Genomic DNA, 20,144 nt, shown 5'->3' on the forward strand with positions numbered 1-20,144 from the left:
TCTTCGAAGCTGGCCCTAAATTGGTTTCATTATCTGGTATGCACAGGGCAACCAGAAATATAGTATGTTTTGCTAGGACTCAGACTGTAGGCGGTAGGCACTTAAAAAGACTTGGAAAGCTTTATGGTTGGTGGCATTTTGTTAAGTTGCCTCTTTAGGAAAACTGTAAAAACAATGCTTCTGGTAAATTTTTAAATTGTCTTCGAAACTGAAATCTATTAATAAGAAGGCTTATTTGTGACAATAAGGAAGGAACTTGCAAATGATTATCAAAAATGTTCTTATAACTTGCTTTTTCTTTCTATTGCAGCAAAATTCATACCAGCCGACAAACAAAGGAAGATACAAAGTGTTGTAAACACGAATAGCAGTGGACGTCTATCAACTGCTCACAAATCAAACCGTTGTGAGATTTTGGTCCTTTTTTACATTGTTTATTGTACATTAAGATATATTTTTGTTTTGTTTAGTCTTGCAGAATTCCACAAGACAAAAACACAAAGGAAAAGGTGTTCAATTAAATCCAAATGCTTACAATGTTTTTCCTTGCTGAGCTATCTTTGCTGAACTATCTTTGTGAATGCACAGGCAGATGTGTTTGACATAAATAGTGAAGTTTGTGAGTTGTTCAAGGTATAAACATTGAATAAAAATGTTCTTAGTCATGGCAGTAGACTGACCTTTGAGAAGAAGAGAACTTTTTTCGAGTATGGTTGAAGCTAGAAAGTCTGACAATTCAACTCTGTATTTTGACAGAGTACATTGAAATCATGGACTGAAGTGTTGGAATGTGTACAGTAAAATGTTTTTAAAACATTCATCATAACAAAGTATGATGGATACCTTTTATGTCTTATGTAAAGGTTTTAGCATATAAGAATCAGTATTTTGTTTTTGTCTAAATGTGTAAATAAATGACTACCAAGCCATTTGATGTTTCTGCTTTCGTTTTTCAGTTGTGTATCTAACTAGACAAACTAAATGATGTTTTCTTTTGTAAATCTTCTGATTTAGTTGCACACTTGTAACATATATATGTAATGTTTTCCCATAGTCGAGTGGAGGAAATTCCATATTCTCTTCCTGACACCAAGGTGGATTTATGGATCACTTTTTTATATCACAAACCTCAGCAGCACAATTTTAATCTTTGTTGAGATCAATAGTGTGCCCCTCACCCCATCCAGACTGGAGTTCTGACAGAGGGAGACTTTACAGAAGTCAGCAGTGCTCTTGAAGAGTGTGCCACAATGTAGAGGCAACCTAGAATATACAGGCAAGATAAAAACGCCAGTTTAGAGTTTAAAGGTCACTGATGTACTAGAAAAGGCTGGTATGATAGCACACATTCTACAGATTTATAGAATCTCTGTATGTTATAAAGTGAAGGAGTTTAAAGCCATGCAACCGTTTTTGTCCAGCTCTATAAAGGCCACTTGGCACAGTTAGCGCCATATTTGCACCCAGAAAGCAACCCAGAAGGTAGCCTTTGCATAAAGTGCATCTATCTAGAAGATAGCCTTCGATTAAAGGCGAGTTTGTGGGGTCTCGGTCAGCAACGGTATGCATATGGAGCAGAAGGCTGGGTCTTGTAGTGTTGCCAATACTGAGAAAGTGTTATGAGGTGATGAGGGATTAGGCTTGATGTCTGCAAAATGTATTGATCACAAGTAAAGTGCAAGTACAAAGCATTTGACCTGTTACTAACACATACATCTGATATAGACTACTAGCCGCAGGTTCCTTAACGTAGAGTTATCCCCAGGCGTGAGACTGGACCTGGAAAACTTTCTTGCCCAGCATCTCTGCACGCCGGGGGGGGGGCGGTGCCACGCAACTCCGCCCTGACGTCTTCCGCAGGCGTGACGTCGGCGAGGTCACATAAGCCCCACCCCGGCGCGCTGACGTCAGTTTCCTTCTTTTCCGCGTGCCACGCAGATCCGGATCGTATCCCTGGCCTGTTTTCAGGCCTTCTTTTCATGCTTTGCGGTTTATTTTTTTTTTAGAGCACTGTGCGAATGCCTTCGGGTTTTGAGACGTGCTGGTCTTGTGCATGCCAGATGTCGGCGTCTGACCCTCACCTCATTTGTATGTGGTGTTTGGGGGAGCACCATGACTCCACGGACTGCGAGACTTGTCAGCAGATGAAGCCGAAGTCCCGGTGGGAGCGCCAGATGAAGTTCCTTTCAGCCCGCATGTCAAGGTCGGCATCCGTCCCCCGCGGGAGGGTCCAGGAACCGCAGCTTCCGTCTCCGACAAAGTTCTCCTCAGAGGCCGCAGCGGCGTTGCTCGCCCGTTGGGAAGTGTCGAAGCTTGTCCCCGAGGCTCGGTCCCCGCTCTATGGGGGGCGCAGGTGCTTCGGGGGTTGTGCGGCCTCAAGCGTCGCCACCCTACCCGCTGTTTCCCAGCGTGGGGGCGTCCAGAGCCCAAATAGAGGCCTATGCTGCTGCCCGGCAGGCCTCCTTGGCTGCTCCTCCCTTTCCTGGGACGTCCACGGATCCCTTGCCATGTGCGGGGCCTTCTGCGGAGTCGCCGGCGGCTCCGGCGCCGACAGGTTCAGCTCCAGGTTTTGGGGGTGTAGTGTTGTTGGGGTGTTGCCCTACGGCGTTCCGTTCTTAGGCCCACGGCGCCTCTGCCTTGCCACAAACCCCCGTGGGGTCCCTGTGGTGTCGCGGAAGGTTGCCGGGACTCGTGGCTCGTCCTCTATTCCTCCTTGGTCCTTTGGGCAGGCGGCGGCCTTGTCTGAGGCTGAGCTGACGCCGCTCATGCGCCGGCGGCTGTCGCCCCTGGCGGCGCTGTAGGGGGTGGCTGGGGGCCGGGGCTCGTTCCCGGGTCCCCCTCGTCTCTCCACGCAGGCGGCTGCTTCGTCGGAGGTCGAGTGGGCACCTTTTCGGCGGCGTTCTTTATCCATCCCAACCCCGCCCCGTTCCCCTGCTGAGCTGGTGGTGGTGGAGGTTGTCTCGGCGTCCCCTTCGGCGCCGGTCTACGTCAAGCGGGCGCCTGTGGCGGACTCCACGGCATCGGGTCGTCGATGCGTCTTCGTAGGCCCCCTCTTCTCCAGAGGTTCGGCAACTTTTTGTAACTTCTTCTCTGGAGACGGGATGCCGCATCGTGGCTTTTTCACTAGCGTCTTCCAAGGAGGGCTCTTCGCCGTCCCCACAGGCTTCCCCAGAGGCGCCCCAGGCTCCCCACTCATCTGTCCAGCCTTCTCCTGTCCGCGCTTGACCGTTTCTTCCTCTGGTTGGGCTGGGAGATAGCCGGCTTAGCTTACAGCCGTCTCCCACGGAGGAATTGCTCTCCCCACCATGTTGCCCTATGGAAGCGAGTGCTGCCTTCGCCTGGGCTGTCTCCACGGCTGCTGGTATTTTGCGCATGGGCGACCCGGCTGCCCATTTCCGCGCGGACCATTTGCTTGAGGTTCTCCATCAGGGCTCTGGCGGATGGGAGCTGCTTCTTCCTTTTGAAGCTTCGCTTCATAATTCTCTCTTGGGGGCCTGGGGACGTCCTGCCACAGGGGACCCGGTGCCCCAGCCGCTTCTGCACCGCCACCGTCCTGCCCCTCATGATCCTGTCTGCCTTTCCTTCCACCCTTCTACCAGGGGCTCTCTTCTGCAGACTGCCTTTCCTTCTTTGCCCTCAGTGTTGTCTCCTCCGTCACGAGAGGCCCGGTGGTTAGATTCGTGGGGGCATAACATCTTCGCTTCCTCCAGTGCTGCCTTGCGGGCGTTCAACACACTTTGCATGTTGGCCAGAGCCACTTCCTGCTTGTGGGATTCCGCGGAGTCCCTTCTGTCTTGTGATTCTCAGGAGGGTGCCTGCGCTGATCTGCGGCACCATGTGTTGGATGGCCGGGAGCTGGCCGCGTTTAATCTTCGCTCGCCACTGGATGTCTCTGAGGCTCTTGGTCGCACTATGGCTTCTTCGGTGGCCCTCCGTCGCCATGCTTGGTTGAGGGACAGTGTTTTTCCTGAGAATTTTAGGGAGCGTCTGGTTGACCTCCCTTTTGATATCACTCTTTTGTTTCATGCCCCGGCGGATTCTGCTATTCAGCGGTTCCTTGCGGGGCTTCGTCCTCCTCCTCCTCCTCCTCCTCCTCCCCATCAGTAAACCTGGATGTCGGTACTCTGCTGTGCTCTGGGAGATGTTCTCCCCTTGTTATTCTGGGGTCCAGTGTTTGGTAGCCCCGGTTGCGTGTTCTGTCTGGTTGGTGTGCCTTCAGGGTCCTTCAGTTGGCCCTTCGGTGCTGTAGGCTGCTGGTCCGGCCCTTTTTTTTTTGACTTGTGGTTTTGGCTGTTGGTAAGCCCGTGTAGGTCCTGAGATTAGGCTTTCTGTGTCTTCTTTATTGGCTGATTGGCAAGCCGTCTGCGGTTCTGCCCACAGGTCTTTCTGTTTGTCCTCTGCTGTGGAAAAAAGAAAAAAAAATCCTAAGAGGTGTTCCCATGTTTTTTTGGGACGTAACACACCCTATGTGGGGTAATTGTAGCGATTACATAGCTCTGTCATGTGCTGGGGAGGTGTGGTCGCCCTTTTCGGGCTCCTTGCTCTCCATGGCGTCACGGTATGTCGCAGGTGCGATCTTCTTGCCGATTGTCTTGAAGCAGCTTGCGTTGCGCTCAGGTCTGTCCTTCTCCTTGTTCGCTATGTCGCTAGACCAGTCTGGCCTGCTGTCTGCGACATCATGTTGTGGCGGTTCCGCACTTCTGTCCGGTGTTTCGGCTTGGTCCTCTGTCTGGTGTTCCAGAGGGATTGGCTTTCCTTGGCTTCTGTGTTCTGGGGGACGGCTTGGTCTCTTTCCTGCCTGGTTCCACTTCTTTCAGTGTGTGTGTGTTTCTGGACCGGCCCCTCCTTGGGGTGTGTCCTGGTCCATCCTGGCCTCTGCCTTCAGCTGGCGTCTGGCTTGTCCTGGGTGTGCTGTTCCGTGGTGTTGCCTGCTGCGCAAGCCCATGCAGGCCTACTTGTTCTAATCCACCGTTGTGGCATTCAATGTGTTCCCTTGTGCCCCTGCCTCTGGTTCCACTGGCGGCTTTGCGCAACTGTGCCTTTCTTCTTCCGCCTGCGCTATTGGCGGTGGAGCCGTTCCTGCCTTGTCTGCTGCTTGCGGCCAAGGTGTGTTCAGCTATTTTCTCTCTTTCTTTCTTTCTCTTTCTTTCTCTCTTTCTCTTTCTTTCTTTCTCCGCTTTCACATGCTTGTGCCTCCAGGATTGCTGTCGCCTTGGTTTGCACGGCTGTTCCGTGGAATGGTGCTTTGTGCTATGGCCTTCTGGTACTTAGGTGCCAACTGGTGCTGTCGCCTTGGCTTGCACAGTTGTTCCTCAGAGTGGTGCTCTGCTCTTTCCCTGCTCTGGCTTTGCTGTTGTAGCCTCCTGGTACCTTGGTGCCCACTGGTGCTGTTCCTCACTCCCCCCCCCCCCCGCGCGCAGAGATGCTGGGCAAGAAAGTTTTCCAGGTCCAGTCTCACCCCAGGGGATAATTCTACGTTAAGGAATCTGCGGCTAGAATCGTCTGTACCAGATACATCATTACCAAAGGTAAGTAACTTGTACTGTATTGTGTTTACATTTCCATTCAATGATAAACCTGATATATGCAAAGTCCCTATTACATTCTACCGCATGCCAAGTCATGCAGCATCTTGTAATCTCTGCAGTCGTGTTGGAATCTCGAGGCTATAAAGTAGCAGCCTTTCTGACACACTCTTGTTGTGCAGCTGAATGCCTCCAGTAACCTCATGCTCTCTCCTGAAGAGCCATACTGGTGCAGACTTCAATAAGAATATTTTCTGAAAAGTCCTTACTTGCAGTGAACTTCCTTTTCCAGATTCTGATGTGCTGCCAGCCACAGTCGATGTTTTTGGTGCATAGCTGTGCATTCGTGTTAGTGTGTGGCTGCTGTCTAAAGTCATGGAGCATCAAATGACAAGTGAATAGTGAAAAACAAAGACAGATAATGAGATGATAATGTACATGTGTTGGTAAAGGAATGTCTCCTGAATGGTGAAAAGTCATGTCCCCTGAACTGCAAGTATCTGGTATGCTGCTTTTTGGATTTTGGTCCCAGCCTATTGCTAATCCAGAGTGTGCGCAGAGGCCTGCCCTTGACTCACAAGAGGTTCAAGCCTTTCTGGACCTGGAGAGGTGCACCAAGCGAACCCCTCATAGTGACCGCTGGATTACTGCCCCGGTCATGGGTTTCACACGTGTAGCATGGTGATGGTAGTATATCTTGTTTTGTAGTGATTATAATCTCACCAGGAGTTTTTGCTAGTGTCATGTGATGTGGCGGCCTGCTAGCCCACTAACCAATAGATCTGCTGCTCACGATGAACCCAGATTCCTAGCTCCAAGATCAAGACCTCTTGAGCATGTGGGCTAATTGAATTGTGTGCAGCACATGGTAGTCTGAGTGACCCAGAGTAACAGGCTTGTGGGTGTGGACTGGTCTTGTTCCCACATGCTGTTGTGGGGAAGCGGGTGGCATCAATTTGTGACTACTGAAATCCTCCTCAAGCAATGTTATTATAGCTAGTGGGACAAAAACCACTGTTGTATTCAGCTAGAGTGCTGAAGCATGAAGTAGGCATTTTGGGAGGGCCGTAGATTAGGAGAAAAGTTTCTCACTTTGGAAATTTTGTATGCAACTGGCAAGTGATCAGAGGAAGTCGCTATGGTCAATTTTAGTCATGGTCTGCACGGTAAATGACCCTGACTCCACTTCTGCATTTAGAAGTGCGGTATTTACTTATCTCTTTGAAGACCAATTCTTTGATAAATGGTTCAATGTGAAGGGTAAACCAGGTTTCGGTAGAAAAAAAAGATCAGGGTTGCGATCTGCTAACAAATCGTGGATGTCTTGTCTGTGAGCAATTGCTGAGTTAGTGTTACGTAGCAGAACATTTATTGCTAAAGGTTCGTCCTGTGTAAGTGAGATTCAGATAAGAGGCTGTGGCGTTGAGGAGAAAGGGAAAGCAGTTTTTGTTCATTTAGTATCTGGAGAGATATTTTAGAGTTGGAAAGGGCAAAAAGGACTCACCGCAGGCAAAAAAGGCAGCGTGGCTGGTTGTGAATAGGCGCAGATGAGCTTGTGTTAGGTGCACCAGCGGTGTGCCCGCTGCGCCTTCTTACCGGGCCTTGTTTAAATAGGCTGGTTAGCACATAGCCTGATGTCTAGACTGCAATGCACAGTTCAACAAGTTGGTGGTCTGATCAAAGAACATAGAATAAATCCCCAATTCAATTAATAGGATAAGCCCCAACATACCTATAGTCAAAGAAATGTGCCCCAAGTTGAATTTTACAACTAGATTTGAGCCCAGGCTAACAACTGGGTAATATAATAAGTCTTAAATTTGCACATTCTAAAAATACGGTTTTAAAATTTTTTGCTACGAAATGGCAACTGTTCTAAACTAATAACAGGCAGTAACTTATTAGCAGCAATGGAGTAGGTATCTAAGATGGGTATGTACTGTCCAGGTAGTCATCGCCAAGATCCTAGAGCTGTATGGCCTATTGGCCGGCACTGTCTGTGTGGCAGTGAATGTGGACGGTTGGGTGGAGTCCACTTTAAAGCATTAGACTCCCACCCGCAAGTTGGGTAGTCCAGCATTATTGCAGTGTGTAGTATTTTGCTGTCTATATAATAAAGTACTTTTCTTTTTAGAAAGAAAACACTGACATGGACACTTATCTTATTGTGCTGCTGAGGTGGTGTTGAGTATTAAGTCTTAGTAACACCACACAAACCTCCCTGGGAAGCCTGTGACTGCCATCTCTACCACTGAGTCAGGTGCTCAAACGGTTTTAATTTTCCCAGTTTACATAGCCATAGTAGGGACAGGCCTTGGGACAGCAGAGGGAAATTACTCCAGCCCTCTCAGCTGTGGCATAGTAGCCCCTGTCTTAACCGTAGTCTTCCAATTAGAGTCTGACAGCATGCTTGACAACCTTTGTAAAATATTAAACACAAACTAAAATAAACAAAATACAACATCTGATAGAGACTTCTTCTAGCTGCAGATTCCTTACCTCAGAATATTCCCCAGGCGTCCGATTGGATTCGTAAGTTATTGAGCAGTACCCCAGCATGCCTGTCGGTTGTGTCGTCCTAGTCAGCAGCACCTAGACCAGAAGTGACATGCATGGTGCCTATATAGGCGCCACCCCAGTGAGCTGACGCCAGTTCTTTTCTTTCCATGCCATTCACCGCAGATCTGAAAGAGCTATCCCCAGTCACTTTTTGACTGAGTTTTTTTTATGTTTTGTCGATGCAATTTTTTAAGAATTCTTTCTGTGCTTAGGGATGTCCTCAAAGAAATGGGTCTTAAAGCCTGTGGTGCAGTCACAGGCAGTTGTCTTTGACAGACCCACACTTGGTTTATTTATGTTGCTTGGAGTGGGACCACGACTCCAAGACTTGCATGGACTACCACGCCATGAAACCAAAGGTGTGGAGGAAACGTTCCCTGACGCTGCTCGCCGCCCGATGTTGGACGGCCCTGCAACGCCCTCAGTCACATGGAAGTTCCTGGGACTGCTCGGAGAGCCTCTCCCAACGAACGTTGTCGCAGTAAAAATCCTCAGGTAAGCCCTAGAAATGCAAGAAGTTGAAGTGCTCTTTGACTTCTCCATGCTGGGAAAAGTCAAAGGACTCAGTGAAATAACGACACTGTTCGAGGCCTCACTCCTCCGCACAGCCTGGGTGAAGGAGGCTGGCTTAGTATATGGTGCACACATATTCGAGTGATGTATCGTGGGCTAAACCAGACTACCATTATGCTGATTTCAGTGGTCTTTGATAACCTTTGAAAGCTCTCAAAGTTGTTGCTGTGGATAGCATCCTTCAGGCTTATCTTGAAGGAGTGTTAAGCAGCTTGTTTTACCAACTTTATTCAGCATTGTAAGTTAAATGAAAAAGAACTACACATTGTTTGTTAAAATAAGTCTATTTATTCACAACACAATCAATTTGGTATATCTCCTACCCGGAGATATCAATAGCACACACAGGAATACTTGGAAAACAATCAGGTAAGTAGCACAAAAGACAGTGGTCTCCAAGGGGAGACTAAACCATATACTAATAAAGTGGGATGAGAACTGCAAAGGAGAATGGGACTTGCACCAGAAGACCCAAAGCAGCTGGGGACACAAGGGACCACCCAAGGTAAGTACCCAGGAACCCCAAGGAGGCTGTGTGCAGAGTGGAATCACAGCCGCGTGTCCAATGGAAGTCAAAAGAGAAGTCGCAATTGCAGTTTTAGAGAAGAAGGACCCTTACCAGAGGACCCCGAAGAAACCCTTTGGAAGACAGAAGGTTGGTGAGCCACCCCACCCATCGATACCCCAGGAACCAGGTTATCTGAAAGAAACACATTAGTTAGATTCCTCACCTTAGAATATCCCAAGGCGTTAGGCTGGATCCGGAAAGATTTTTCGTCCGCAACACCCCTTGCGCGTCGCTAGGTGTCGTCTGCGGGTCGGCGTCGTGCGCCGGAATGACGTCGTCGGAGTACTTAGACGCCGCCCTCACGCGCTGACGTCAGTTCTTTTTTTCCGCGCCAAAAAGCGCCGATCCGGGAAGAGCTTACTCCTTTGTCACTTTTTGACTAAACTTTTTTGACTCTTTTTGGTCTTCTGTTGACTCTACTATGGTGCCGGTAGGATGCCTGGTTTTAAGGCCTGTGACTCCTGTCATCGACTGATGTCGGTGACGGACCACCATCGCCGGTGCCTTTACTGCCTGGGGCCAGACCACGATGCGGAGTCGTGCCTTGACGGTCAGGCCTTGACCTCGAAGGCTAGGCGGGAGCGGTCCCGTAAGCTTCGGCACTCGGCTCCCTGCCGTTCACGGTCCCAGTCCAGGAGTAGCTCCAAGGACCGGTCGCGGAGCCGCAGTCACCATCATCGCTCGTCGGGCTCAAAGTCTTCGGGTAAGTCGAAGCGCTCGAAGAAGTCCAAGAGGCAACACCTCTCTTCGGACTCCCCTCGCCGGTCGAGGGTCAGGGTGGTCCCACACCCACGGCTCCGTCGGAGCCGCAGGAGCCGCGTCCATCTCCATACCCGCCGGTCCCTGGGACTGACTCGACTCCAGCCGAGATCAGCGCCTTCCTCTCGGCCATGAGTTGCCTGGCTCTGCCGGCGTGCCTTCGGGCCCCGCAGGCTCGACTGGGCGACCTCGCGATCCGGCGGCGCCGTCGACTGCTCCGGCGCCAACTTCAGTCCCGACGCCGCAGGTCCCCGAGGGATCCAGGCCTGGATCTCTGCCGGCGCCGGTCGACCTCACGACGCCTCCGCCGACACCGGTTCCACCCCCGGACGACGCCGTTCCCCGGTTTAGCCCCAGTTCGGGACCGGCGCCGCTCGACGCCGCATCTGACGCCGATGCATGAGCATTTCATCTACCGCCCGGCTCCGGTTATTCCTCCTGTTTATCAGGAATCGGATGACGGGGGCGACTGGGAGGGGTCTGAGGACCCTATGGCCAGACAGGCCGACCTTTCACAGGACTGGGCAGACGAACTGGGGGATGCCAGTGGTCTGGACACCTCCCCGGACGCTGGTTTCATCTCTCCACCGACTTTGGCCTCGGAGGAAGGTGCAGCTTTTTCAGTGGTACTGCGCAAGGCGGCCGATGCCCTTGGGCTGGAGTTTCCTGCTGTGGCTGTGAGGACTAACGTCCTCACAGAAGTGCTTCAACCGTCAGCAAGCTCCACAGTCTCTGCTGCAGTTCAATGAGGCACTCGTAGACGTTCTGCAGGGCATCTGGTCCAAGCCCTCCACAGTACCTCCTGTGGATCGGAACGTGGCCCGGCGCCACCACCCTGCTCCGGGCGACCCCAGTTTTCTGTCCCAACACCCCACTCCCGAGAGTCTGGTTATCCAGGCCTCGACTTCCAAATCCTCCTTCCCGTCCGCTCCTCCGGATCGGGAATCCAAGAGGCTGAAACAGTTCGGAAAGAAGCTGTTCTCTTCCCTGAGTTTGGGTCTGCGGTCCTTGAATACCGCTTGCCTCTTGGACTGTTATTCCCACTCTCTGTGGGATACGGTGGAGGACGTGCTGCCCCTGTGTCCGGAGGAGGCCCGGTCACGGCTCACCCAGGCGCTTGCTGATGGGAGAGATGCAGCACGGCATGCCATACGGTGTGGACTAGACACCACGGACTCGCTAGGGTGGGCGATTTCGACCACGGTGGTGCTTCGTCGCCCCGCCTGGCTACGGTCCACGTCTTTCTCGGGGGATGTCCAGAGTACCCTCATGGATATGCCCTTTGATGGCACTCGTCTTTTTGGCGAGAAGGCGAATAGTGCGCTGGCTCGTTTCAAGGACTCCCGGGCTACGGCCAAGTCCTTGGGTCTCTCGGCCCCGCGGCTGCATACTTCCGCCTCTGGTCCCTTTTGTGGCCTAGGAAGGGGCGCCTCCTCACGGCCGCCTAGCCACCGGCCGCCGAACCAACCTGCATGCGGACGTGGATTCCGCCGAGGCAGTACTGGAGGACAACGTGCGGGTGAGTCCACATCCACCCCGGCAGCATCCGCCTCAAAGCCCTCCTAGTCCGAGCTTTCAGGCCCATTCCAGTGGGCGGCAGAGTTTGCCATCACCTGCTCCACTGGCGTTCCATCACGTCGGACAGGTGGGTGCTGCAAATCATCAGAAGGGGCTACTCCCTCCCCTTCGAGACGACCCCTCCAGCCATGCCACCACAGTACCACCGCATTTCGGGGGATCACTTGAATCTTCTCTGGGAGGAAGTTATGGCCCTCTTGGCTAAAGAGGCCGTCAAGCACGTTCCTGGTCCAGAAGTAGGTCGTGGTTGCTATTCCCACTACTTTCTGGTTCCCAAGAAGGGCAAAGGGGGCCTACGCCCTATCTTGGACCTCAGGAGCGTCAATGCCTTCCTCCGGAAGGAGCGGTTCAAGATGCTCACCTTAGCTCAGGTTCTGGCTGCCCTAGACCCAGGAGACTGGATGGTAGCGTTGGACTTGCAGGACGCTAATTTTCACATCCCCGTCCTGCCGGCCCACCGGCGTTACCTGCGGTTCACGGTGGGTCAGGAGCATTTTCAATTCACTGTGCTCCCCTTCGGCCTCACCAGTGCCCCTCGGGTGTTGACGAAAGTGATGGCGGTGGTCGCAGCTCATCTGCGCAGATCGGGGGTTCCAGTCTTCCCCTATCTTGACGACTGGCTGTTGAAGGCGGGCTCGCCCCAGGCAGTCGTCTCCCACCTCCAGACTTCGGCCGACCTCCTGCATTTGCTCGGGTTCTCCATCAATGTGCCGAAGTCACACCTGAGACCTTCCCAGAAGCTCCTCTTCATCGGAGCGGTTCTAGGTTCGGCACAGTTCAGGGTCTATCCTCCGGAGCAGCGGGTCCGGTATATTCAGGCTCTGATTCCCATCTTTCGGCCTCTATCCTGGGATTCTGTCAGGTTGGTGCTGCGGGTTCTGGGGCGGATGGCCTCCTGCATCCTGTTGGTGCATTACGCCAGGTGGTGGATGCGGTCTCTGCAGTGGGACCTGAAGTTTCAGTGGGCCCAGCATCGGGGCAATCTGTCCGACCATGTCTTGAACTCGGAGGGCACTGCGAAGCAGTTGCAGTGGTGGCTCACGAACCGCGATTGGGACAGCGGCAGATCCCTCTCCCTACCCCAACCGGAGCACGTAGTAGTGATGGATGCGTCCCTCCGGGGATGGGGGGGCCACATGGGGGAGGCGGAGATCAGAGGACTCTGGTCTCCGGCGGAGACTCGGCTCCATATCAACCGTTTGGAGCTGAGAGCGATCCGACTTGCACTAAAGGCATTTCTTCCCGTTGTCCGGGGAAGTGTGGTGCAGGTGTTCACGGACAACACCACTGCCATGTGGTATTGCAACAAACAGGGCGGGGTGGGGTCGTGGGCCCTTTATCAGGAGGCTCTGCGCCTCTGGACATGGCTGGAACACCAGGGCATCACCCTGGTGGGTCAACATCTGGCGAGCTCTCTGAACGCCAGAGCAGACGAACTTAGCCGCCGGTGCATGATGGATCACGAATGGCGTCTAAACTCGGACGTGGCGCAAGGCCTCTTTCGGCAGTGGGGAGAGCCTTGGTTAGATCTGTTCGCCACCGAAGAGAACGCGCAATGTCCGCAGTTCTGCGCGTTGGAGTTTCCAAGGCGGCACTCGCTCGGGGACGCCTTTCGTCACGAGTGGAGTTGCGGTCTGTTGTATGCCTTTCCGCCTATACCACTTCTGCCCAGAGTGCTGAAGAAGATCAGGCGCGACCGGGCCCAAGTCATCTTAGTGGCTCCGGATTGGGCACGAAGGTACTGGTATCCCGAGCTACTCAGTATGTCAATCGATCCTCCGACAAGAGTGCCTCTTCGGGAGGACCTTCTGTCGCAGCAGCAGGGGACGGTTCTCCACCCGAACCTGTCCAGTCTCCACCTCCTTGCGTGGAGATTGAGCAGCGACAGTTCGTAATGCCTCAGTGGGATTTGAATTTAGTTTTGACCTTTCTGATGTACGCTCCCTTTGAGCCTCTTCACAATTGTCCCATTCGTCTTCTGACTCTTAAGACTGCTTTCCTGGTAGCTATCACCTCGGCTAGACGGGTGAGTGAGCTCCAGGCGTTATCGTCTAAGCCTCCTTTTCTTTCTGTTCATCCGGACAAGGTTGTCCTCCGGACTCGTCCTTCCTTTCTTCCAAAAGTGGTAACTCCCTTTCACATCGGGCAATCTGTCACCTTGCCCACCTTCTTTCCGCCTCCTTCGAAAGAGGAAGACAGGCTCCACCGTCTAGACCCAAAACGGGTGCTGTCCTTTTATTTGGACCGCACCAAACAGTTCCGGGTGGACGACCACCTTTTTGTTGGATACGTGGGTGCTAAGAAGGGACCATCTCGCGGTGGGTCGTATTGTGTATAAAGGCTTGTTATACCTGCGCTAAAAAGGACCCTCCTGTAGGGCTGAGAGCCCATTCCACCCGGGCCACAGCGGCTACTACTGCCCTGGGACGGGGGAGTCCCTTTGCAGGACATCTGTCAGGCAGCAACGTTGGCCTCGCTGCACACGTTTGCCAAGCATTATTGCCTGGACAGCCAAGTTCGGAGAGATGGCTTCTTTGGCCGTTCTTGTGAGAAGTTGGCCTGATATATGATGTCACTAGTTCTAGTGTACACCTTGTATCAGTCCAAACAACCCTTATGGTGATTGGTTGTAAAGTCAACCTTATAGACCAGCTATCCTAGTGGTAGCATGGACAAGAGCAGTCTTAGGCTAAACACTGTATGGCATGTGAAGCCAGCTGTTATACCATTTGTAATCCCTTGAATACCAAATGAAAGGACACCACAACAGATATATATAAAATAGAATGTATTTATTCTAGTCAAACCCTCAGCACTCTTTATGAGATTCGAGGTAAGTACAACACAGTCTTATTTAAGCATACATTAAGTCACACAGGTAAGTAATACAGTTAGGCCCTAGGGGCCACGCAAACCATATACTAAGTAAGTGGTATAAGAACCACTGTCACGAACACAGGATAGGCCTAGGCCTAGGGAATCGCTGGGGCTACGCTATACTACCAAAGGTTAGGAAGTGGGAGGCCCAAGGAATTCAGGTGCAGAGTGGAAACACTCCCGCGTAATGCGTAAAAGTCGATAGAAATAGTAGTCATTAGAAATTAACAGTTTTAGGACACTTCTGGAGTAACTAGGAAGTCGAGACTTGGAAACTAGACCCTAGGATAGTCACTACCCTTGTGAGCACCGGAGTACTCAAGTTACCTAGCCCACGGGCTGCGGGTGCATAGGTGTGAACTTGCGTCGGGTTTCGTCGTTGGCTCCTATGGATGTCTGAAGGAAAGTTGCTGACAGGCAGTCAGTGAAGAGTGTCTGGTGGTTCCCAAGGATGGGATCAAGAAGGAAGGTACCTGCAAGCAGAAGGGACAGAGTCTAGGTCACCAGCCAGGAGCCAGGAAGGAACCAGGCGATGTCGTGAAGATGCAGGTGAAGAGGTGAAGCTTGTCGCAGCAGCCACGGGTACCAGGAGGCGTCGAGGACGACCAGGAGATGAGCTGTCCCACGAAGGCTCTTGCTGTCGGCGGCTGTTTCGAGCTAGGACCCAACAAGCCTTGGCAAGCGGAACCCACGCAGAATGGAGGACTTGCTTCTGGTGCAGACCAGGAAGGTCTGGGGTGCTTCTCTTTCACAGAGGAGCGGGTGCCAGTCTGGGGGAGCCGGACCAGCAAGTTAGAATCAAAGGTTCGTCGTCGCAGAGGGTACTAGCCAACGGGCCAGCAACCGGACAACACGTCGAGCAACTCTGGTGCAGAAGGGCCCCACGCAGAACACGTGAAGTGTGGGGAGCTGATCTTCTTTGCAGATGGTGCTCGGGATTGGGGCTTCTCAATTCCCCAAGCACAGCCTCGAGGAAGCCTCAGAAGTCGCGCTAGTCAGTTACTAGCCACTTTTCCCAAGTCGCCGGTCCCACGTCCCTCGTCGCCTCCACGGGTCTCAGCTTCGCTGTCGATGTGGATCTGGTTCAGAGGTGTCTGGAAGTCACGGCGCTGGTCAGTCTCTGCAGTCGTCCCTCGTAGGATCAGTCACAAAGCAAGCAGCGGTCGCTGGATGGTGCCTGGTTGCCCAGGGTGGTCACTCCTTGGCCACAAGGGAGATTCTTCAGTCTTCTTCCTGAGGTCGAAGGTCCAGAGTTTCTGTTCAAGTTGCAGATTCAGGATAATCTACTCTAGCAGGGCTCAGCTACCTACTGATATACTGGGCTAGTGGGCTGGGCTACCTGCAAGGTCCCTCCTATGGGTGAGACCAGGAAGGGGAGTGGCTACACCCCCTTTCCTTTGTCCAGTTTCGCGCCAGAGCTGGGGCTGGAGTGTCCCAGCACCGGTTTGAACTGGACTATGCATGGAGCACCTTGTGTGCCCCAGGCATGTCTCATTCCTTTCAGCCCTCCCTGCCCCAATACACTAAAGTCTGTCTGGGAAGGTGCTAGCACCTCCCCAAGCAGGAAACCTTTTGTCCAGGCCTCCCTGGCTGGGAGGGCTCCCAGCTGCAGGAGGTCAGACTAGTGTCTGTGGCAGCAGCATCCATTTTGTGATGCTGAGGCTTTGGTGAGAGTTAAACAGCAAAGTAGGATTTTAACATGTCTCTCCCTCTAGAAGGGAGGAATAATATCCTCATCACCAGAAATGGTATGGGGTATTATTCTAAAGTGTTAGACACCTTACACAACATGTTTTGATAAAGCCAAACCATAGTTACCATAACCGTTTAAGATTATAAGGTACTTTAAGAGTATATGGTAGGCTATATCATAGAACAGCTATAAGGACATGGTTCCGAAAGCTGCAGATAGGCTCAGCTCATGCTAGAGCACCATCTCACATGTTACCAAGCACTCTGCCTCCAGGATTGTTAAGGCCTGCCATAGGAGTGGCCGATAGGTACACATGTGTCTATATATAAGGTAGGTATAGGAATACTACACCTAAGCAAGGGGTGATTACACGACCTTGCCCCCGCTGAGTGATCAGCCAGTTGTGTCATAATGGAAGGCCATGCCAGGGGTGGCATAATACATGCTGCAGCCCCTGGTAGGCCTAGGGTACACCTATGCCCTGGGTACCTAGGGTACACTGTACAGGGTCCAATAAGGTGATCCTTACCAATTGGGTATGTACCTAGGGTACATGGAGTCCATTTTAAAGAGAGAGCAGACAGCCTGAGACCCTGAATGGCAGGATCTCAGGCCAACTAAGTCGAAAAACCAGCTAAACACTAGGCAAAAAGTTGGGGGTAACCATAGTCAGATATTCACCTTCCTACACAACCCCCCCCAAACGAAAGGAGATAAGGCTGTCCTTGACAAGGTAAGCCTATATTGCCGAAGTGGCCATATAAGGAAGAACCAGCACTGGCATGGTTACCCCCTGTCTCATGGTCCACTAAGCAATCCCTCACCCTAAAGGTATCATAGGGTCTCCACCATAGGGAATCTCTACCTTTGGTGTGTCTTTGCAAAGTAAAAGGCTGGTGTTGAGATGAAGTACTGAAGTGAGGGTCCTCAAAGTGAGGCCTCAGCTTCCTCCAATCATCCTCCACCATGGATGCCTTTCTTTCTTTAACTGAGTTGCACTGTGCTCTCAGGGTCAGCCTCTGGCTACCTAAAGCTGGAGGCTGGGTCCCTTTTGTGGGCTTACTGGAGGGACAGGTCAGGTTTGGGGCCCTAAGGTCCCATGTTTGCCCGTGCCCTACAGAATCCCTCTGGGGGAGGTCCCTAACTATCTGTAAAGGAGATCCCTCAGGAATGTTTTTAACTATCACCTGGCTAGGGCTACTAGCCAGGCAATCCTCATTCTTTTGATGGGGGGGTTCTTGTGGGCAGGGGCCCTCTTGGGGTCCACTGGCCTCCCTGACCTCTGTAGCCCTGGGCTGACTGAGGCAGGGTAGAGAGAGGCAGGCTACCTGCACCAGACTGGGTTCCACCTTGGAAGGGTCCACTGACATCAGAGGCTCTGCCAGGCCAGGCCTGGCTACCTCTGGGGCAGTTCTTTCACAAGGGATTAGGTCAGATCCCTGAGGAGGCTGACCTTTTCCTAATGTCTGGGGAGAGGGAGACTTGTCTTCCTCCCCACTACTCTCTGTGTGGAGTGATCCATAGTTTCAGGCTTCACTACACCTATGTCAGTCTGAGTATGGACTGAGACCATTACAGTCCTGCCAACCTTTTCAGGGAGGCACTCAGTTTGGGTTTGAGCTGTGACTGTCACAGCTCTGCCAATCTCTACAGGGAAGTCTGTCTTTGCCTGGGCTGTGGCTACCACTGCCCTTCCAACCTTTTCAGGGAGGAAATCTACTTGGACAGGGGTTGTGGCTGGCACAACCCCACTACCCTTTTGTGAAAGGCCTACCATTTTAGAATGGGTGTTTTGTTCAACTCCAGCCCAAGCTGCGAGTTCGAAGTCATTCCCCAGTAAGCAGTCTACAGGCAAGGTTGGGGACACTGCCACCCTTTTAGGGCCAATGACACCTCCCCAGCTGAGACATACCTCTGCCATGGGATGACTGTTCTGCTTGCCATCAATGTTAGTTACATGGTATGAGAAACCAGGCAAAAGCTGCTCAGAGGGAACTAGCCTATGGGCCACCATAGTGATGCTAGCTCCAGTGTCTCTGTAGGCCTCAGCTTTTCCACCATTGATGTAGGGCTCCTGTCTGTACCTACCCAAGGTGTTGGGACAGGCAGTGAAGTTGGCAAACCCCATGCCACCATCACAGACAAGAGTAGCTGCTGTAGGGGACTTGGCTAAGCCAGGGTCCCCCTGTGTACCCCAAGAAAACCCAATCAAATTTTTGGGGGCACTCCCACCACCTGGGGGGATTACTGCTGACAGTAATAGGTGGTGTGACGGGAGTAATTGGAGGAACAGTTTTGGTTTTAGCCTTTGGCCACTGCTGTCAGTTTTCCAATGCCCAGGAATTTTACATTCATGGCAGTAAGGCTTTTTAACTGTGGTAGAGGAGGGAGCTTGGGACCCACCACCCTGTGTGGAGTTTTGGGGCCCTGAGGAAGATTTCTCTTTTGTTTTATCCCCACCCTTCTCTTGAGGCTTGTTGGTATCTTTCTTTTGGTCACCACCCTGATTTTTAGGCCTAATCCTGGTCCTGACCCATTTATCTGCCCTCTTTCCCAATTCTTGGGGAGAGGTCAAATCTGAGTCTACCAGGTGTTGATGGAGAAGCTGGTTTTGACAATTACTAAGGATCTGCTCCCTCATAATCAAGTTGTACAATCCTGTATAGTCCTGCACCTTGCTGCCAGTTAACCAACCCTCCAAAGCCTTAGTGGTACAATCCACAAAATCTGACCAGTCCTGTGTCTGTGTCTTCTGGGTGTCTCTGAACAACAACCTATATTGCTCAGTGGTTAAGCCAAACCCATCTATCAGAGCACTCTTCAGGACTTTGTAATTGTTAGCATCCTCATCACTGACTGTGAGGAGCTTGTCTCTACCTTTGTCAGAAAAGGAGAGCCACAAGATAGCTGCCCACTGACTCTGGGGTACCTGCTGTACTTTGCAGGCCCTCTCCAAAGCAGTCATCCACTTGTGGATGTCATCCCCATTCTGATATGGGGGGGGGGACTATCTTGCTTCGGTTTCTATGGTCATAAGACCAATCCCTATCTCTAGGAATGTTGCTGCCACCAGTGGGTTCTGACCCACACAATTTTTGCTCTCTGGCCAGAGCAAGCTTCTCTTTGGCAAGGGCAAGTTCTTCCCTTTCAATCCTCAGTTTGGCTTCCCTCATTCTGGCCTTATGCTCTCTCCTCTGGGGGGGAAGTCATCCCCCTGTGGGATGAAGCATTGGAGCTTCTTGAGTGATAGGAGTGGAGAGAGTCCCCTGAGGGAGACCTACCCCTCCTATCTCTCTTTTTAAGATTACTTGGGGGCCTGTAAGGGAAGCTCCCATGCAAGCTTAAGTTAGCCTGACTAAGTCTTCTGACTGGGGTCTTGCTACCTCCCTCTTCCTCTGAGGTCTCTTCTGACTCATCTGTATCAGTTAAGTCAGGGGTCTCTTCTGTAGAGGGGAGGCCCTTATCTACAGCTATGGCACCATACTTGGCAGCCCCTTTAGCATCATAGGCCTCCAGAAGCTCCACTAGCTGTCTAAGGGTAGGGTTGGAACCCTGTTTTAATCTCCTGGATGTACTCAGTTGTCTCATCTCCTGGAAAGTGAATGCATCATATCTAGAGGGAATCTGTCTAGGATTCTCCTCTCCTGAGGGAGTATCAGTGTGATCTCCATTCAGGGACATGATTCTAGTGAGGGTGTGGTGTGTGCACCTACCTACACTAGTTGTATCTACTAAACCTCTCCAGTAGTTGTAGTCAGGGTGTGCTAGGCCCTTCAACCTACAACAACTAAGTCCAGTAGGACTTAAGTGTTTATAATCTGTTATATGTACCTAACAATATCTGTGATCTTTCAATTTAGTATCTCAAGATTACAATGGTATTAACAACAGCAAGCTCAGATCCCAACCGCTGCTCACCAATGTGAGAAGTTGGCCTGATATGATGTCACTAGTTCTAGTGTACACCTTGTATCAGTCCAAACAACCCTTATGGTGATTGGTTGTAAAGTCA

At 51.8% G+C, this 20,144-nt stretch overlaps 1 protein-coding gene across 1 annotated transcript in view; it reads left to right on the top strand.

Moving 5' to 3' along the window:
• DDX46 (DEAD-box helicase 46) overlaps positions 1-929 on the top strand; it is a 1,041,144-nt gene extending 1,040,215 nt beyond the window's left edge. The window contains exon 23 of the mRNA XM_085617987.1: positions 311-929. Coding sequence (XP_085474113.1) covers positions 311-358 — 48 coding nt within the window. The 3' untranslated portion in view covers positions 359-929. The remainder of the gene's footprint in view (positions 1-310) is intronic.
• Positions 930-20,144: the final 19,215 nt, after the last annotated feature.

The sequence above is a fragment of the Triturus cristatus genome, chromosome 7, assembly GCF_964204655.1.
Source record: "Triturus cristatus chromosome 7, aTriCri1.1, whole genome shotgun sequence".
NCBI lineage: Eukaryota > Metazoa > Chordata > Amphibia > Caudata > Salamandridae > Triturus > Triturus cristatus.